This window comes from Macaca nemestrina, chromosome 9, assembly GCF_043159975.1.
Source record: "Macaca nemestrina isolate mMacNem1 chromosome 9, mMacNem.hap1, whole genome shotgun sequence".
In the NCBI taxonomy this organism is placed as follows: domain Eukaryota; kingdom Metazoa; phylum Chordata; class Mammalia; order Primates; family Cercopithecidae; genus Macaca; species Macaca nemestrina.
This window is the reverse complement of record NC_092133.1, coordinates 69816507-69834563: the sequence shown is the minus strand read 5'-3', so window position 1 is coordinate 69834563 and position 18057 is coordinate 69816507. Positions and strand designations below refer to the sequence as shown.

The 18057-nt window shown below is 41.4% G+C and overlaps 1 protein-coding gene across 3 annotated transcripts in view; it reads left to right on the top strand.

Moving 5' to 3' along the window:
* LOC105466022 (annexin A7) overlaps positions 1 to 12293 on the top strand; it is a 40495-nt gene extending 28202 nt beyond the window's left edge. For all 3 annotated transcript variants that reach the window (XM_071069742.1, XM_071069740.1, XM_071069741.1), the window contains 7 exons: positions 39 to 133; positions 4180 to 4293; positions 4530 to 4700; positions 7720 to 7890; positions 7969 to 8044; positions 8893 to 9005; positions 11858 to 12293. In XM_071069742.1, the coding sequence (XP_070925843.1) occupies positions 39 to 133; positions 4180 to 4293; positions 4530 to 4700; positions 7720 to 7890; positions 7969 to 8044; positions 8893 to 9005; positions 11858 to 11980 (863 nt within the window). In that variant the 3' untranslated portion in view covers positions 11981 to 12293. The remainder of the gene's footprint in view (positions 1 to 38; positions 134 to 4179; positions 4294 to 4529; positions 4701 to 7719; positions 7891 to 7968; positions 8045 to 8892; positions 9006 to 11857) is intronic.
* The last annotated feature ends 5764 nt before the right edge of the window (positions 12294 to 18057 follow it).

Genomic DNA, 18057 nt, shown 5'->3' with positions numbered 1-18057 from the left:
ATACTTTGTCCTTATTTAAACATGTGTGGTTCTTCCAGGGACAGACGAGCAGGCAATTGTGGATGTGGTGGCCAACCGTTCCAATGATCAGAGGCAAAAAATTAAAGCAGCATTTAAGACCTCTTATGGCAAGGTATGTTTTTCTTTCCTGGAGTGAGCACCAGCAGTGGCCGGTAGACTCTGCATTCATGTCAGATTGGATACTATATTTTGATTAGTACCTGGGGTGCAAAAAAGGGACAACTAGACTTCAGAGACCTCAAGAGTACTGTATTCCCTATATATTTCTCTGTTTTTTTTTGAGATGAAGTCTCACTGCAGTGTCCAGGCTGGAGTGCAATGGTGCGATCTCAGCTCACTGCAATCTTTGCTTCCCAAGTTCAAGCAATTCTCCTGCGTCAGCCTCCCAAGTAGCTGGGACTACAGGTGCACACCACCATGCCTGGCTAATTTTTGTATTTTTAGTAGAGAAAGAGTTTCACCATGTTGGCCTGGCTGCTCTCAAACTCCTGACCTCAAGTGATGTGCCTGCCTAGGCCTCCCAAAGTGCTGGGTTTATAGCACTTTGCGCCCTGCCTATTTCTCTTTAAAGGCTTTTTCATTCTAGAGTAGTCCTTGATCTCATAATTATACCTTACTCCGGTCACACATGTGATAGATATTCAGTAGAAAGTAGATCACGACTACAATCATGATCAAGAGGATGGTTCTCAATCTTCTGCCTGTTACAGTGGGATTCAAGGCTTATTACATAGCCCTTGTTTATTCTTCGTCTTGTGCTTCTCTCCCTTTCTCTAAACATGTCCTATATTAAAATTATATGGGCTGAGCGTGGTGGCTTATGCCTGTAATCCCAGCACTTTGGGAGACCAAGGTAGGAGAATTTCTTGAGGCCAGCTGTTCGAGACCAGCCTGGGCAACATAGGGAGACTTCATTTCCAACAACAATGACACCAAATTATATTAGCTGGGTGTGATGGTGTATGTCTGTAGTCCCAGCTGCCTGGGAGGCTGAGGTGGAAAGATTGCGCTTGAGCCCAGGAAGTCAGGCTGTAGTGAGCTGTGATTGTGTTACTGCACTGTAGCCTGCGTCACAGAACAAGACCCTATATCAAAAAAATAATAATATGGAAATGTTTGCCATTCTGTGTACACACCATGATCTTTTATGCTTCTGTGTTGTGTACATGCCATTCTTCTGGCCTTGAATACCTTTTCTTTTTTTCATGGCCAACTTCTCTAAGATTTGGCTTACATATCAGCTACTCTGTGAAGTTTCTTTCATTAGTCTGGACAGAATTTAGCTTCTTCTTAATACTGTAGTATTAAGTACACAGCACTTTGTAAAACCTCTGTTATAACTAATCTCATGGCCCACCCCCAAAAACTGAGCTCCCATAGGACAAACCATGGTCATAGTCATCTTTGTATTACAGTACCAAGTGTATAATGGCAAGTAGCCACTTAATATTTGTTGAATGGATTATCAGTTTCTAAATCCAACAAGATTCTATGGCTAAAAAATGCCACTATTCCTCAGATATAATGGGAAAACATGGATAGCACACTGCTTTGCGTTATTGATTTATTTATTTTATTTTATTTTATTTTTTACTTTTTTTGAGACAGAGTCTCAAAAGGCTGGAGTGCAGTGGCACGATCTCCGGTCACTGCAGCCTCCACTTCCCAGGCAAAAGCAATTTTCGTGCCTCAGCCTCTCGAGTAGCTGGAATTATAAGTGTCTGCCACCACGCCCAGCTAATTTTTGTACTTTTAGTAGAGACGGGATTTCACCGTGTTGGCAAGTGTGGTCTCAAACTCCTGGCCTCATGTGATCTGCCTGTCTTGGCCTCCCAAAGTGCTGGGATTACAGGCCTGCACCACCACGCCCGACCTGCTTTGTCATTTAGATAGGAATCCTAAAAATGTCCTAATGTTCTCTGCATCTAGTTTATGTTCTTCAGAATGGTGTAGTGGTCCATTGATTAGTCCCACCTTGCTTATTCTATTCTGCCTTTCCCTGTCTGCCCAGCCCAGTGACTGTTTATGCAACATAAACCCTAGATCTCCTTAAGCTTCAACATCAGACTCACTTTTCTCACAAAGATATTTGCCATGTTATGAATGTTTTATCTAGGCTGTACAATGCTATCTCGAGTTTTCTTATATATTGCTTTAGAGTTAAAACTAACAATCTGATTTCCATACCACTAGCCACCTCTTAACTTCCTAATTAGTAAAATACTGTTCTAGCCTGCTATAGAGTCATCTTTGATTCCATGTTTTTCTTTATCAGTCAGAGTGTTCTGTATGCTTTGTCCTAGCAATTGGTTATTTACTAGTTTTTATTGATCTAATCTATAAAGTGGCCCTTTAAAATGTTTCTTTTGTCTACTTTGTTTCTTCTCATTTCCACTGTTATCACTCAAGTCCAAGACTTTATTACCTCTTAACTAAATATTCCAGTAGCCTAAATGTTTTCATCTATAGCTTCTTTGTCACCGTCATCCATTCTGAATATTATTGCTACATCAGTGCCATTTTCTTGCATGAAAAGTTTCCATGGCCGGGTGCGGTAGCTCACGCCTGTAATCCCAGCTCTCAGGGAGGCAGAGGCGGGAGGATAGCTTGAGCCCAGAAGTTCGAGACCTGCCTGGGTAATATAGCGAGACCCCGTTCTCCACAAAAAGGAAAAAAAAAAAAAAAGACAGAAAAGTTTCCAGTGGTTCCTCCCAGCAAACAGAATCAAGTCCACATTCTTTAGCTTGGCATTCAATGTAATAATCCAAGATTTAGTTACAACTTTGTTTTAACTCATCTATTATGAAAACCTTCCTCTGGGCCGGGCGCGGTGGCTCAAGCCTGTAATCCCAGCACTTTGGGAGGCCGAGGCGGGCGGATCACGAGGTCAGGAGATCGAGACTATCCTGGCTAACATGGTGAAACCCCGTCTCTACTAAAAATACAAAAAACTAGCCGGGCGTGGTGGCGGGCGCCTGTAGTCTCAGCTACTTGGGAGGCTGAGGCGGGAGAATGGCGTGAACCCGGGAGGCGGAGCTTGCAGTGAGCCGAGATCACGCCACTGCACTCCAGCCTGGGAGACACAGCGAGACTCCGTCTCAAAAAAAAAAAAAAAAAGAAAACCTTCCTCTGTAACAAAAACAGTTGTCTTATTGTTCCATTGAACAAGCTTTGCTCATTCTTGCCTCTATATGCGTGATTCTCAACCTTAACTGAACATCGTAATTTCCTTTAAAACTTAAAAATACACAGTCTCTGAGTCTTAGTCCTGGACGTCAGTGGTTTGTTTTGTTTTGTTTTGTTTTGTTTAAAGCTCCACAAATGAATGTAATGAAGAGTCAAGGCTGGGAACCGCTTCTGTGTTCCTTGGTGGTATTCCTTCTTACCTGAAATACCTTTCTCCTTCCTCTTTGCGTGCTAATTTTTACATTCTTCTCTGAGCTGTCTAGCTGACTTTGAACTTTTTCTGTTTCAACTTTCTCTGTTACTTATTTCTATGCTACTTACCCAGTGCTAGAGTACAGGTTACCTTATTATTATTATTATTTTTTAGATGTGTATCTTTCCAAATAAGAACAAGATTGGCTGGGCACAGTGGCTCATGCATGTAATTCCAGCACTTTGGGAGGCCAAGGCAGGTGGATCAATTGGGGTCAGGCGTTCAAGACCAGCCTGGCCAACGTGGTGAAACCCCATCTCCACTAAAAATACAAAAATTAGCCGGGCGTGGCAGGATGCGCCTGTAGTCCCAGCTACTCAGGGGGCTGAGGCAGGAGAATCGCTTGATCCCAGGAGGCGGAGGTTGCAGTGAGCCGAGATCACACCACTGCATTGCAGCCTGGGTGACAGAGCAAGACTCTGTCTCAAAAAAAATAACAACAACAACAAAAAAATAAGAACAAGATCATAAAGGTTTCTACTTCCTCATAGAACCAAGAACAGTTTCTTTTACTAAGCAAATATCTGTTTATCATTTTGTTAGTTTGAATAATTCTTTGTTTCATATATCCCTTGTTTTTGTACCTCGTAGAGTGGAATAAGAATTTATTAAATGTTCATTGATAGAATGAATAAAATAGATCTGCTTGTACATACATTACACTCAAGTGACAAAATTTGGAGAACACATATACTTAGCTTGTATTTGTAATTAAATAGGATTTAATCAAAGATCTCAAATCAGAGTTAAGTGGAAATATGGAAGAACTGATTCTGGCCCTCTTCATGCCTCCTACGTATTACGATGCCTGGAGCTTACGGAAAGCAATGCAGGTACTGTATGTCATTTGTTGTGAGTATTTTGTCCTATTTCATAGGTAAGACCGTACAAATTATGGCAGTTCTGAATTTACAGTGGTAATTAAAGCAATTCTTTATTTCCCGTCATCCATCTGAATATATAGTTTTTAGTTCTAGAGAACAAAGTAATATTTGATGAAGCAGTTAAGATTTAATTACTTGCAGAAATTTCATTTTTATTTGTATAATCCTCCCTTCATTTCATGTAGGGAGCAGGAACTCAGGAACGTGTATTGATTGAGATTTTGTGCACAAGAACAAATCAGGAAATCCGAGAAATTGTCAGATGTTATCAGTCAGAATTTGGACGAGACCTTGAAAAGGACATTAGGTCAGATACATCAGGACATTTTGAGCGTTTACTTGTGTCCATGTGCCAGGTAAGTACAGTATGAATGCTTGTGCGTTGATAGAGGGAACATACTTTAAAAGTCTTTTGCCAGTGAGCATTCTTTACTCCTTTTAATATTTAGCCACCTTGCAATATTGTCATCTTTCAGAAGGACAACACAGAAACCAGTGTACAGATTTCTTTGTAGTTACTGTTGAGATTTATTCCTGTAAATCTGGCTTTTGTAAGGAATTAGAGATTTAACCTCTAAGGTTGTATGGAATCAGAAACCAATACGAGGCTCTGTGGCTGGGATGGGGATGAAAGTATACACTTGAGCTTATCACTATCCTGCCCCATTATGCCGTACCATCAAGTGAAGACGTGTAGGACTGCCATAGAGGTGCTACAGGAAGTGAGGACTCTGCGAGGAGACCCAGAAATGCAGAAAAATGTTTTAGGGTTCCCAGTAATAACTGTGATTAGCACCTTCCTTATTTTGATTCCCCAGATATGCTGGAGAATTGACAGAAAATACTCCAATGTATTTGGAATGGCATTAGAAACACACTTAGGGCCAGACATGGTGCCTCACGCCTGTAATTCCAGCACTTTTGGAGGCCAAGGCAGGAGGATTGCTTGAGGCCAGGAGTTTGAGGCCAGCTTGGGCACCATGGCAAGAAACCATCTCTACAAAAAACATTTTTAAAAATTAGCCAAGCATGGTGGTATGTGCCTGTAGTGCCAGCTATTCAGGAAGCTGAGTGGGAGGATCACTTGAGCCCAGGAGATTGAGGCTGCAGTGAACTGTGATCGCACCACTGCATTCCAGCCTGGGCAATAGAGTGAGATCCTGCCCTCAAAAAAGAAAAAAGAAAAGAAGCACACTTAGAATGAGATGATGAAGGTGTATTTGAAAGAGATTATGTAAATGACTAGCATGCTAATTCAATATCAAGAGTTACTGGCTATTGTGCAAGTGCACAAGATTGGACCATCTGGAGGGATCTAAAGGAGAGGAGGGGCTCTAAAGAGCCAAGGGAGGGGCCAGGTGTGGTGGCTAACGCCTGTAATCCCAGCACTTTTGGAGGCTGAGGCGGGTGGATCGTCTGAGGTCAGGAGTTTGAGACCAGCCTGCCCCATATGGTGAAACTCTATCTCTACTAAATACAAAAAGTTAGCCAGGAGTGGCGGCATGCACCTGTAATCCCAGCTACCTGGGAGGCTGAGGCAGGAGAATCGCTTGAACCCAGGAGGTGAAGGTTGCAGTGAGCTGAGATTCTGCCATTGCACGCCAGCCTGGGTAACAAGAGCAAAACTCCATCTAAAAAAATAAAAAGGGAGGTAGGTGTGGAAAGGATAGTGTGTAACAGTGAGTGGACATGGAAATGAGAAAGCAAAGTAAATGGGTTGAAGGAAATTGAATTTACCTACATCAGAGTAACAGAGAAGGGAAGTAGGTTAGGATTTAAAAGAAACAAGAAGGAAAACAGACAATACTAAAAAACGAGTATTAAGATTTTACATGAGGTGCTGAGTCTCTATGCAGAGTTCAAGGCCCAGCCCTACCTTTTCCAGGGCATGAGTAGAGGAGTAACTTCCTAGGAAAGTGTGTGTGAATCCAAAGGCAATAATCGGGGAAATTTTTCGTGAGTACTTTTTCCTGTGTTATATTCAGTCGCCCATGTAGAATGTGCCTCTACATATTCCTTGTGCCAGGTGCTCAGAAGACAGTTCTTCAGCTGCAAGGAGCATCTTTCCATCTTGTTCCTAAGATGGTCCCTGAGACTTTAAAAGGCAACCTTTTCTTGTTTGGGTTTGTCTTTCTGTTTTTGAGAGAAACCAACTGCCCATCTAAGCTTAAACACTTCCTTCCTCCTTCCTTTTCTCCTATTCCAGGGAAGAGTTGGTATACAAATAGGCACAGTCTAGCAGAAAGTGAGTTATTTGTAGCTTCTTCTGTAAAGCTCATGTGTCATTTTTATGCATGTATTTATAGTAAATACCTATATATTAAGATTATAATTAGATGGCTGAGTGTGGTGGTGTGAGCTTATATTCCCAGCTACTCTGGAGGCTGAGGTAGGAGGATCACTTGAACCCAGGAGTTTGAGGCTATGATCATGCCTGCAAATAGCCATTGCACTCCAGCCTGGGCAACATAGTGAAATCGTGTCTCTTAAAAAAATATACTCAGATGAAGAAAAGAAAGTTTATGAAGCCTCCATATTACACCCTCCCTCCCTCCTGCCCTAGAGTTAAATTTCTTGAGGGCAGAGACCCTGTCTCTCCTGTGTCCCTACCACCTAACATAGTGCCTGACACAAAGAAAGTGCTTAATATCTCTTAGTCGCGTGAATGAATACAAAGTAGAACTCAGTACAGTGCATATTGGTCTTAAATTCCAGCTAAGAGAACTGTTTCTTCATTTGAGTGGTAGTTTATATTTCCTAGTAGAGATATTTTTGTTTAAACATTTGGGTTTAATTTAGCTCCCAAAAGCCCTCGTTTTTAACATAACCTCATTAAACCATGATCTTATATTATAAAATCCAGTTGACAGTATAATAAATTACTAGTTGTATTTCCATACATAGAAATGAAGGATATGCATGACAGACATTATGGATTAATCTTTAATAAATTATCTCTTTAGGCCAGGCCCATTGGCTTACATCTATAATCCCAGAACTTTAGAAGGCTAAGGCAGGAGGATCACTTAAGCCCAGGAGTTAGAGAACAGCACCTGGGCAACAGTGAGACACCCTGCCTCTACAAAAAATAAAAAACTTAGCCAGGCATGGTCGTTTGTGCCTGTAGCTCCAGCTGCCCGGGAGGCTGAGGTGGAAGGATCACTTAAGCCTAGGAGGTCGATACTGCACTGAGCCGTGATTGTGCCACTGCACTCCAGCCTGAGTGACGAGCAAGACCCTATCTCAAAAAACAAAAACAAAAAAATGAAATAAAATAAATTGTCTCTTTAAATCCAAAAGTGAATTAGATTGGAAAAAAGTGTTTTAGTGGAACTTTTATTTATTTCTTCCAATTTCTGCCTTTCTCTTTTGCAGGGAAATCGTGATGAGAACCAGAGTGTAAACCACCAAATGGCTCAGGAAGATGCCCAGCGTCTCTATCAAGCTGGTGAGGGGAGACTAGGGACCGATGAATCTTGCTTTAACATGATCCTTGCCACAAGAAGCTTTCCTCAGCTGAGAGCTACCATGGAGGCTTATTCCAGAGTATGAGCTTTTCTTCTGAAGATTTGGCTTCTGTTTTAAGATTAAAAAAAATATTTAACCCTTTAATTTTGTTTGCAGATGGCTAATCGAGATTTATTAAGCAGTGTGAGCCGTGAGTTTTCCGGATATGTGGAAAGTGGTTTGAAGACCATCTGTAAGATATTTTTGTGCTTTGCTTTATTTTGTTTTTAAATGAGTGGGAGCTTTGAATAGTTGTTCCCTTTAAATGTTGATAATATAGTCCAAGTGGAATCTGCTTAGGCAGTAGGTGACCTCCTAATCCTTTGGGGTTTGTTTTTTGTTCTTTGTTTTCTTTATTGGACAAGCCCCCAGAAACAATCCTGTATTTTTACATGCAATTTCCTATGAGTGGTAGTGCTGTGATCAAGCAGGGCTCTTTGGGGATTATTTGGCCTTCATCTGTAGGCCTTTCTTGAGAACTGTGCAAGAATACCTGATAGTTGTAGCACTTCCTTTAAAGAGAAAGGGAAAGCCCTGAGGAACTCACAGTATCACCATGAAGCAGTTTGAGTCCTCAAAACAGGTATTTCAGGTACTCAGCCCAGTGAGACTCATTTCCTTTTTGAAATTAACCAGTTTCTGGTGGTCTAATACACAGATGTCTAACAAAGTGAAAGTTTCATTCTCATGGATATTAGGACTAAGGGGAGTATTAGTAACACATTGGTATTAACAGTGGAATGTCGGGCCAGGGGCAGTGGCTCACACCCAGCTACTCAGAAGGCTGAGGTGGGAAGGTCACCTGAGTCTGGGAGGCTGCAGTGAGCCATGATTGCACCACTGCACTCTAGGCTGGGTGACAGAGAGCCTTCTCAAAAAAAATCAAGGAGGAGAACATCTGAACATCCTTAACTCACCTCATGCTTCTGAGATGATTACAGAGAAAATAATCAAAGGCGGGCTAGAAGTGATAAATGAAGCTGGAGGGGTACACTTCTTGTCAGATCATGATTCCATGTCTCAACCATCTCTAACTTGCAGTGCAGTGTGCCCTGAACCGCCCTGCCTTCTTTGCTGAGAGGCTCTACTATGCTATGAAAGGTGCTGGCACAGATGACTCCACCCTGGTCAGGATTGTGGTCACTCGAAGTGAGGTGAGGCAGGCCTCTCTCTTTTTGTCGAGTCTACTCCATGTTCAATGTTGATTTCTTAGAAGTTCCCCAGTTGGTTGTCAATCCCTCAAAAATGGTAAGAAAGAGCTCTCTTTGTCACCTAAAAGAGGTGGTATAAAGAACAGAAAATTCACTTTCCTCATGCTGTGGGAGAAGCTTGTGTTAGTGAAATAGGCCACTCTGCCCTAATGAAGATAATACTAACAGATTTTACTACTTGAGAAGGTCAATGGAGAATACAAATTGATGGGAAGTTAGACATTTATCTTTTGATTTTCATTTTGCTTATATAAAAATTATATGAAAAGCCTATGTAGATTAATCCTATTGGATATCAACACTATTTAAATTTAGCATCCTTTATTAGTAATAAAGTTTTTAAAATATTCATCATTGTACCCTTAAATATAGCCTCTTTTTTTAAATTTTACTTTATATATTTACTGCACTTATAAAAAATTATTGTTTTCTCAGAAGAAATGACATTTGTGCCTTTTTGTTTGTTTGTTTGTTTGTTTTTTGGAGACACGGTCTCTGTCACCCAGACTGGAGTGCAGAGGTGCGATCTCAGGTCACTGCAATCTCCACCTCCTGGGTTCAAGCAGTTCTCTCACCTCAGCCTCTAGAGTAGCTGGGACTACAGGTGTGCGCCACCGTGCCCAGCTAAGTTTTTGTATTTTTTGGTAGAGATGGGGTTTCACCATATTGGCCAGGCTGGCCTTGAACTCCTGACTTCAAGTGATCCACCCGCCTCGGCTTTCCAAAGTGCTGGGATCACAGGTGTGAGCCACCACACCCAACCTGAACTTTTAATTGAAAGAAAACATGGCGGGGTGTGGTGGCTCACTCCTGTAATCTCAGCAGTTTGGGAGGCCGAGGCAGGAGGATTGCTTAAGCCCAGGAGTTTGAGACCAGCCTGGGCAACATGGTGAAACCTATTTCTACAAAAAATACACACACACACAAATTAGCGGGGCGTGGTAGTCCCAGCTACCCAAGATGTTGAGGTGGAAGGATCACCTGAGCCCAGAAGGTCAAGGCTGCAGCAGTGAGCTGTGATCACACCACTGCACTCCAGCCTTGGTGACAGAGATCCAGTGTTAAAAAAAGTACCCTAAATTATTATTATTATTATTATTATTATTATTATTATTATTGGGTTTTTTTGGGTTTTGTGTGTGTGTGTGTGGGGGGGGTTTTTTTTGAGACGGAGTCTCGCTCTGTCACCCAGGCTGGAATACAGTGGCACAATCTCGGCTTACTGCAGCCTCTGCCTCCTGGGTTCAAGCGATTCTCCTGCCTCAGCCTCCTGAGTACCTGAGATTACAGGTGTGTGCCACCACGCCCGCTAATTTTTTTGTATTTTTAGTAGAGACAGGGTTTCACCATGTTGGTCAGGCTGGTCTCGAACTCCTGATGATCCGTCTGCCTTGGCCTCCCAAAGTGCTGGGATTATAGGTGTGAGCCACCGCACCTGGCCAAAAACCCTAAGTTATAGCAAAGAAGGTAGATTATTTTTAAAGAAAACAACCAGAATATGGTATTTTGAAAGAAACTTTGTTCTTTAACTTAAATTTTCTAAGCAGGATGTTTTAAGTTGTGATAAAACATACATAACATAGGCCGGGCGCGGTGGCTCAAGCCTGTAATCCCAGCACTTTGGGAGGCCGAGGCGGGCGGATCACAAGGTCAGGAGATCGAGACCACAGTGAAACCCCGTCTCTACTAAAAATACAAAAAATTAGCCGGGCGCGGTGGCGGGCGCCTGTAGTCCCAGCTACTCAGGAGGCTGAGGCAGGAGAATGGCGGGAACCCGGGAGGCGGAGCTTGCAGTGAGCCGAGATCGCACCACTGCACTCCAGCCTGGGCAACAGTGTGAGACTCCGTCACCAAAAAAAAGCAAAAAAAACATACATAACATAAAAATTTGCCATTTTTAAGTAGCATTAAGTACATTCACATAGTTATGCAACCATCACTACCATTCACCTTCAGAAGTTTTTTCAACTTACAAAACTGAAAATCCATACTCCTTAAACAGTAACTCCCCATTCTTCTTTCTCCCAACTGCTGGCAACAAACCATGTGACTTTCTGTCCCTGTGTTTGACTACTCTAGGTGCGTCATATTGGTGGAATCATACAATATTTGTCTTTTTGTGACTGTCATCTTTTACTTAGCATAGGGTCCTCAAGGTTTATTCATGTTGTAACATGTCAGAATTTCCTTCCTTTTGAGACTGAGTAATAAATAGTCCATTGTACGTGTATCCCACCTTTTTTTTTTTTTTATTCATCTGTGAGACTTGGTTTGTTTCTACCTGAATAATGCTGCTATGAACATGGGTGTACAAATACCTGTTCAAGTCTGCTTTCACTTATTTTGAATATACCCAGAAGTGGAATTTCTAGGTCATATTGTAATTCTTTGGGAGTTTTTTTGTTTTGCTTTGAGGAATTACCATATTATTTTCCATAGCAGTTGCACCCTTTTACTTTTCCATCGACCAGTGTACAAGTGTTCCCATTTCATGACATCTGACTATTTTTTGGTTTTGGTAATAGTCATCCTATCAAATGTCTTTAAATGACTGGTATCTTTGGAATAATAGATGAAACTAGTACTACCCTTATCCAGTATTTTACAGAATTGTGAATCAGACCTTCATTGGGTAGTGCTAGCATTGGTATGAGTGCCAGCCATAAAATGTCAGTCACTTGGTGTTTTCCTCCTTCAGCTTTGATTATTATTAAGATATTATTATTTTAAAAGAATTTTAATAAATATCAGTTATCACAGTTGCTTTTCTAACAGAAATATTGTTTCTTATGCAGATTGACCTTGTACAAATAAAACAGATGTTTGCTCAGATGTATCAGAAGACTCTGGGCACAATGATTGCAGGTGACACGAGTGGAGATTACCGAAGACTTCTTCTGGCTATTGTGGGCCAGTAGGAGGGATTTTTTTTTTTTTAATGAAAAAAAATTCTATTCATAGCTTATCCTTCAGAGCAATGACCTGCATGCAGCAATATCAAACATCAGCTAACCAAAAGAGCTTTCTATCAAGGACCGTATCAGGGTAATGTGCTTGGTTTGCACATGTTGTTATTGCCTTAAATCTAATGTTACTTTGTTCTCTACATATAATCAATGTAAAGCCATATCACAATGATACAGTAATATTGCAATGTTTGTAAACCTTCATTCTTACTACTTTCATTCTCATCAAGATGTCAAATTGAATAAAAATCACAGCAATCTCTGATTCCGTGTAATAACATTGCATAATTTTTTAGAAGGTTGCTGAAAGCTCTGCCTTCCAGAATCCCTCTAGGTCTGCTTGATAGAGTGGACAGTATGTCAAAACTGTGTACTTTAAAAAAAATTTCATCTCTTTACATCTAGAATAATTTGCATCTTATTTTGCATAAATTGGTTCTGTATTCATAAACACTTTCCACATAGAAAATAGATGAGTATTACCTGTAGCACCTTTTAAGAAAGGGTCAAATGTTTATATGCTTAAGATACATAGCCTACTTTTTTTCCAGTTGTTTTCTTTTTTAAATTGAGTTATTACAAATAAAAAATTGCATATATTTAAGGTGTACAATATGGTGTTTTGATATCAGCATTTCTTGCGTAATGATTCTGCAATTAAGGTCAAGCTAACTACATATCTGTCACCTTGACATAGTTACCATTTTTTCGTGTGTAGTGAAAACACTTAAGATCTACTACCATAGCAAATTTTAAGTGTTCAATACATTATTAACTATAGATACCATGCTCTACATTAAACCTCTAGAATTTATTCATCTTATAACTGAAAGTTTATACCCTTTGACCAACATCTCCCCATTTTCCCCACCTCTCACCTGGACAACCACCACTCTGTTTAAGTTCAGCTATTTTAGATTCCACATATAAATGGCATATAATATTTCTCTTTCTGTGTCTGGCTTATTTCACCTAGCATAATGATCTCTAAGTTTATAGTTCACATTGTCACAAATGGCAGAATTTCCTCCTTTTTTTTGAGATGGAGTTTCACTCTTGTTCCCCAGGCTGGAGTGCAGTGGTGCAATCTCAGCTCATTGCACCCTCCGCCTCCTGGGCTCAAGCAATTCTCTTGCCTCAGCCTGCTGAGTAGCTGGGATTGCAGGCATCTGCCACCACTCCCGGCTAATTTTTTGTTTAGTAGAGATGGGGTTTCACCAGATTGGCCAGGCTGGTCTTGAACTCGTGACCCTCAGGTGATCCACACGCCTTGGCCTCCCAGAGTGCTTGGATTACAGGCGTGAGCCACTGCACCCGGCCAGAATTTCCTCCTTTAAGGCTGAATAATATTCCATGGTGTATATATACTATAATTTATTTAACCATTCATCCATCAATGGACACTTGAGTAGTTTCCATATCTTGGTTATTGTGAATAATGCTGCAGTGAACATGGGAGTAAAGATACCTCTTTATGACACTGATTTCATTTCCTTCAGATACATACCCAGAAGTGGTATTGCTGTATCATATTATTTTTAATTTTTTGAGAAACCTCCATACTGTTTTCTATGATGGCTGTACCAATTTACCTTCCCACCAACAGTGTACAATGGTTCGCTTTGCTCCACATTCTTGCCAACACTTGCTATGTCTTACCTTTTTGATAATACCCAACCTAATAGGTGAAAATCCCATGTGTACTTGAGAAGAATGTATATGCTACCATTGTTAGGTATGGAGTGTTCTGTATGTGTCCATTAGATCTAGTTTATTGTGCTATTTAAGTTATCTTTTTCCTTATAGCTGATTTTTCTATCCATTATTGAGAATGGGGTATTGAAGTCCCCAGTTACTGTTGTAAAACTGTTTCTTTAATTCTATCAGTTTTTGCTTCATATATTTAGGTGGTCTCTTATTAGGTGTGTAGATGTTCATAATTGTCATATCTTCTTGCAGTATTTAATTTTTTATTATATAATATACTTTGTCCCCTATAACCTTTCTTTTTTTTTTTTTTTTTTTTTTTTGAGATGGAGTCTTGTTCTGCTGCCCAGGCTGGAGTGCAGTGGCCTAATCTCAGCTCACTGCAGCCTCCACCTCTCAGGTTCAAGCAATTCTCCTGCCTCAACCTCCCAAGTAGTGGGGATTACAGGTGCCCTCCAGCATGCCTGGCTAATTTTTGTATTTTTAGTAGAGACAGGTTTTTGCCATGTTGGCCAGGCTGGTCTTGAACTCCTGACCTCAGGTGATCTGCCCGCCTCGGCTTCCCAAAGTGCTGAGATTACAGGCATGAGCCACCATGCCCAGCCCCTATAACCTTTTGATTTAAAGTCTATCTTGTCTGATATTACTATAGCCTCCCCTGCTGTCTTTTGGTTACTATTTGCATGTAGTGTCTTTTTCCGTCTTTTAACTTTTAATCTGTTTGTGTCTTTGGATCAAATGTGAGTGTTTTGTAGACAGCATAAAGTTGGATTTTTGTTTGTTTTGAGACGGAGTCTCACTCTGTTGCCAGACTGGAGTGCAGTGGAGCAATCTTGGCTCACTGCAACCTCTTCCTCCCGGGTTCAAGCGATTCTGCCTCAGCCTCCCTGGTAACTGGGACTACAGGTGTGTGCTACCACGCCCAGCTAATTTTTTGTATTTTTAGTTGAGATGGGGTTTCACCCTGTTGGCCAGGATGGTCTCGATCTCTTGACCTTGTGATCCGCCCACCTCAGCCTCCCAAGGATTTTTTAAAAATCCATTTTGCCAGTCTTTGTCTTTTTTTTTTTTTTTTTTTTTGAGATGGAGTCTCGCTCTGTGGCCCAGGCTGGAGTGCAGTGGCATGATCTCGGCTCACTGCAAGCTCCACCTCCCGGGTTCACACCATTCTCCTGCCTCAGCCTCCTGAGTAGCTGGGACCACTGGTGCCCGCCACCACACCGGCTAATTTTTTGTATTTTTAGGAGAGACGGGGTTTCACCATGTTAACCAGGATGGTCTCGATCTGACCTCGTGATCTGCCCACCTCAGCCTCCCAAAGTGCTGGGATTTACAGACGTGAGCGACCGAGCCCGGCCCAGTCTTTGTCTTTTGATTAGAAAGTTTAATCCCTCACACCTGTTATTCCAGCCCTTTGGGAGGCTGAGGCCAGTGCATCACTTGAGGTCAGGACTTCGAGACTGGCCTAGCCAACATGGTGAGACCCCGTCTCTACAAAAACTACAAAACTTAGCCGGTTGTGGTGGCATGTGCCTATAATCCCAGCTACTCAGGAGGCTGAGGTGGGAGAATTGCTTGAACCCAGGAGGTGGAGGTTGCAGCGAGCTGAGATCATGCCCCTACAATCCAGCCTAGGCTACAGAGCAAGACTCCATCTCAAAAAAAAAAAAAAAAAAGGAAATGTAATCTATTTACATTTAAAGTAATTACTGATAAGAACTTCTGTTGTGTTGCTATTTGTTCTCCATATGGCTTATTGCTTTTTTGTCCCTCATTTCCTGCATTACTGTCTTTTGTGTTTAGTTGTTTTGTAGTGAAACATTTAAATTCATTTCCCTTTGTTTTGTGTATATTGTATAGCTATTTTCTTTGTGGTTACCATTGGGATTACATTTAACATCCTAAAGTAATAACACTCACCCTTTTGGTTGATGTCACAAAATTACATCTTTTTACATTGTGTGCTCCAAAACATAAACTAATTCTTTTAAATGCATTAGTTTCTTAAATTACATAGAATACAAAATTTGGAGTTACAAACCAAAATTACAGTCATACTAGCATTTAGTTTTTTTTAACGTATTTGTCTCAAATCATGTAGAAAACCAAAAGTATCGTTACAGACTAATATTACAATAACACTAGCTTTTATAATTGCCCATATATTTACCCTTTATTGAGATCTTTATTTCTTCATGGGGCTTCAAGTTACCGTCTAGTCTCCTTTCATTTCATCCTGCAGGACTAGGACTTCTTTGACCATTTCTTGTAGGGCAGGTCTAGTGGTAATGAACTTTCCCAGCTTTTATCTAGGAATATGTAAATTTCCTCATCACTTTTTAAGGATGGTTTTGCCAGATATAGGATTCTTGGGTTGACAGTTTTTGTTTTCTTTTAGCGCTTTAAATATATCATCTTATTCTTTCTGATGAGAAATCTGCTGATAATCTTATTAAGAACATCTAGGCTGGGTGCGGTGGCTCATGCCTGTAATCCCAGCACTTTGGGAGGCCAAGGCGGGCAGATCACAAGGTCCGGAGATCGAGACCATCCTGGCCAACACGGTGAAACCCCATCTCTACTAAAAATACAAAAATTAGCCGGGCGTGGTGGCAGGCGCCTGTAATCCCAGCTACTCGGGAGGCTGAGGCAGGAGAATGGCGTGAACCTGGGAGGCGGAGCTTGCAGTGAGCTGAGATCCAGCCACTGCACTCCAGCCTGGGCGACAGAGCGAGACTCCGTCTCAAAAAAAGAAAAAAAAAAATCTTGTATGTGGTAAATCACTTCTCTCTTGCTGATTTCAGGATTCTCTCTTTGGATTTAGAAAGTTTGATTAAAGGCCAGGCACGGTGGCTCACGTCTGTAATCCCAGCACTTTCAGAGGCTGAGGCAGGCGGATCACGAGGTCAGGAGATCAAGACCAAGCTGGCTAACACGGTGAAACCCTGTCTCTACTAAAAATACAAAAAAGTAGCCGGGCGTGGTGGCAGGCACCTGTAATCCCAGCTACTTGGGAGGCTGAGGCAGGAGAATGGCATGAACCTGGGAGGCAGAGCTTACAGTGAGCCTCCGTCTTAAAAAAAAAAAAAAGAAACTTTGATTGATTAAAATGTGTCTTAATGTGGCTCTCTTTAAGTTCATCTACTTGGAGTTCATTGGGCTGCTTGGGTGTTTATATTCATGTCTCACAGAACTTAGGAAGCTTTTAAGCCATTATTTCTTCAAATATTTTCTCTTCTTCTTTCTTGTCCTTTAGAATTCCCACAATGTGTATGATGGTCCACCTGATGGTGTTTCACAGGTCCCTTAGGCTCTGTTCTCTTTTCCTCAATCTTTTTTCTTTCTGTTCTTCAGACTCAGTTTCCATTGTCCTGTTTCCAAGTTGACTTGCTCTTTTTTTGCTTGTTTAAATCTGTCTTTGAATCCTGCTAGTGAATTATTGCATTTCAGTTATTGTATTTTTCAGCTCCAGAATTTTTTTAGTTCCTTTTTAGGTTTTCTGTCTCTTTATTGATATTTCCATTTTCTTCATACATCATTTTCTTGACTTTTTCCATATCTTCCTTTAGTTTTTTGATCATCTCTTTTATTTTATGTTTTTGAGACAGGGTTTGAGTGAGGACTCCTATCACACAGGCTAGAGTGCAGTGGCACAATCACAGCTTAACTGCAGCCTCAACTTACCTGGCTCAGTTGATTCTCCCATGTCAGACTCCGAGTAGCTGGGACTACAGGTGTGTGCCACCACGTCCAGCTAATTTTTTGTATTTTTTAGTAGAGATAGGGTTTCACTGTGTTGCCCAGGCTGGTCTCAAACTCCTGGGCTTAAGTGATCTGCCTACCTTGGCTTCTCAAAGTGTTGGGATTACAGGCATGAGCCACCACGCCTGGCCTGATATCTTTAAGACAGTTTTTTGTTTCTGTGTTTTGAGACAGGATCTCACTCTGTCACCAAGGCTGGAGAGCAGTGGCACAATCAAAGCTCACTGCAGCCTCCAACTCCTGGGCTCAAAGTGAGCCTCCTACCTTAACCTCCCAAGTGGCTAGTTAGGACTACAGACACAGGCCACTGCACCTGGCTGGCTTATTTTTAAATTCTTTTTTTTTAAGAGACAGGGTCTCACTGTGTTGCCCAGGCTGCTCTTGAACTCCCAGCCTCAAGTGATCCTCTTGCCTTGACCTCCCAAAGTGCTGGAATTATAGGCATGAACCACCACAGCCAGCCTTTAAGACAGGTTTTTAAATTTTTTTGTGTAATAGATCTGTCACCAGGTCTTTTTTTTAGAGACAGTTTCTGTTTATTTTTGCCTTTGATTGGGGAT